The sequence below is a fragment of the Triticum dicoccoides genome, chromosome 7B (genome assembly GCF_002162155.2).
Source record: "Triticum dicoccoides isolate Atlit2015 ecotype Zavitan chromosome 7B, WEW_v2.0, whole genome shotgun sequence".
NCBI classification, from domain to species: Eukaryota; Viridiplantae; Streptophyta; class Magnoliopsida; order Poales; family Poaceae; genus Triticum; species Triticum dicoccoides.
In genome coordinates, this window is record NC_041393.1 from 487,261,736 (window position 1) to 487,264,027 (window position 2,292).

General features: G+C 39.4%; 1 protein-coding gene across 1 annotated transcript; it reads left to right on the forward strand.

The window, feature by feature from the left end:
* Window positions 1-407: 407 nt before the first annotated feature.
* Window positions 408-1,211, forward strand: LOC119339026. Its single transcript, XM_037611212.1, has 2 exons — window positions 408-419; window positions 506-1,211. The coding sequence occupies exons 1-2, from the start codon at window positions 408-410 to the stop codon at window positions 1,061-1,063; spliced, it is 570 nt and encodes a 189-aa protein (XP_037467109.1). The 3' UTR covers window positions 1,064-1,211.
* Window positions 1,212-2,292: the final 1,081 nt, after the last annotated feature.

Below are 2,292 nucleotides of genomic sequence, written 5' to 3' on the forward strand. Positions count from 1 at the left end.
CAAGTTAGACATGATTTCTTTCCACATAACTTGTTTGTTGCTCAAGAATGATTGATGTTCAACAGTATGTGTGAGATGTATGTTTGTTATCTTCTTTCCTTGGTTTGGATGACTAAAAGTTAGTCATGTGTGCTCTGATTTGTGCTTAAGACCTCAGTTTTTGGGGGTGAACCCATTTTGAAATACATTTTAACTATACTTTGATCCCCAATATTTCTACAGTATATACTAATGTTTTGGGAACAAGGAAGTTAATAATATATGTGAATGTTTACTTATAAAAGTTGAAGCGGTTGGCAAGATATATAAATGATGGTAGAAGAGAGAAATGACATGCATGTCTTGCATTTCAACACAAGTTATATGCCTTATACTTTTAAAAAAGAACTAGTTTTTTTTATCTAAACATGATGTGCATTGTCTTATTTAGTTTGTTATGTTGGCACAGGCTACTGTATCTGAAAGTGTAGCATGTTTAGTTCTAACCAGAGTTGTCAAATTGTAGGATTCCTTTACCCTACCTCTTTGTATCCCTTGTCGAGGAATGTACTTACGGCAGGATGCATTACTAGAAGTTGATCTGTGGGTAAAGGAGGAAGGGGATGGATCGGCTGACAAACAAATACTTTCTGTGTATGCTGAGATTGAGAGCTGCCCAGCTTATGATGAAATGCTATATGGACAGATTCGTACTGGCCTGTTCAGCTTGGACATAGGCTACATATCATTTACAAGAAGTATCGAGGCCGTAATAGAAGTCTTGGCAAAGGTTGATGGTCCTCATCATGTGAGATTTGGTGCTTTCAGCAGTGGCTTTGATCATGAGATTGTGTTGTTTGATGACACATTCTCTGGGACTAAGATGCAGTTTCAGCATGTAGTCGTGGTGAAAGCAGAGGAAAAATTGGATGTTTGCGTAAAGTTGGGGGAATCACTCTTTGGCTGGGCTTTCCAGGATGGACATGTTGGACCTGTTAGGATTCCTGATGACTCTATGTCAAAGTATGGCCAGTTTGATGTGAGGGTGTTCTTTGCCCCTAAGAACTCGCGACCACAGAAATAAGTGAAGAAGACACCCCGTGCTGGATTGTGCGTTTTATTTTCTCCTAACTAAGTACCTCCTGAGTGTTTTTTTTTTGTAATCTATAAACCCTCTGTGTCAAAACAACAGATGTTTGAGGTCAGACTTGTCGAAACTTGAAAATATTCTATGTTTGTCTGCATATCTTGCATTTGATTGGAGCTACTTGATTAGGTTCCCTTTAGTTTGGCTGCATCTTCTCGTGGTTTACGTTGTAAAATCTATTCTTTGGTGTCCTTTCATGGATATTTGTATACACTAACCGTTGTTGATTTTTCTAGTGGCAGGTGAAAATTACTGAATAAATTGTAGTTGGACTTTCAGGTGACTGTTGCTTGTCCTATTTTAATTTTTTTTTGACAAAGGGAATATATTAATGTAGTTGAACACACACCTAATTAGAGAGGATTCGAAGGTGAGAGAAGGGGAAGACACTGGAATTTCTGGTCGGGGCAACCTCATCCATTCATCCTCAGTACGATATCTACAGAGCTTCACCTTTACGCATAAGACCTCTAGCTTTCCTATTATACAACAAGAGTACCGACACCCCCCCTCAAGATGGGGCGAAGATGCCAATAAGTCCCATCTTGTTACAAATCCTCATAAATGATACAACATCTATCCCTTTTGTTAATACATCTGCAAGCTGATCTACTGACCTAACATAACTAATTTGGAATAACCTTCCATCTAATTTCTCCCGGATAAAGTGCCTATCTATCTCAATATGTTTAGTTCTATCATGATAAACAGGGTTGTTCACTATGTTAATTGTGGCCTGATTATCACAATATACCTGAATAGGTGCACCACCGCACAACTGCAACTCAGTTAGCAATGTTTTTAGCCACATCAGTTCACACAACCCTGAAGCCATTGACCTAAACTCCGCTTCCGCTGTCGAGCGAGCTACCACACTCTGCTTCTTACTTCTCCAACTAACCAAATATCCTTCGACAAACATGCAATAGCGTGAAGTTGAATGCCTATCATCTAAGCATCCGGCCCAGTCCGCATCAGTGTACCCCTCGATTCTCAGATGTCCATGATTAGTGAACAGGATTCCCTTCCCAGGACAACTCTTTAAGTATCTTAGAATTCTATTCACAGCATCTAAGTGGCTAGTTCTAGGGTCATGCATGTATCTGCTTACAATACAAACAGCATATGCTATATCTGGTCTCATATGTAACAGATAGATTAACCGC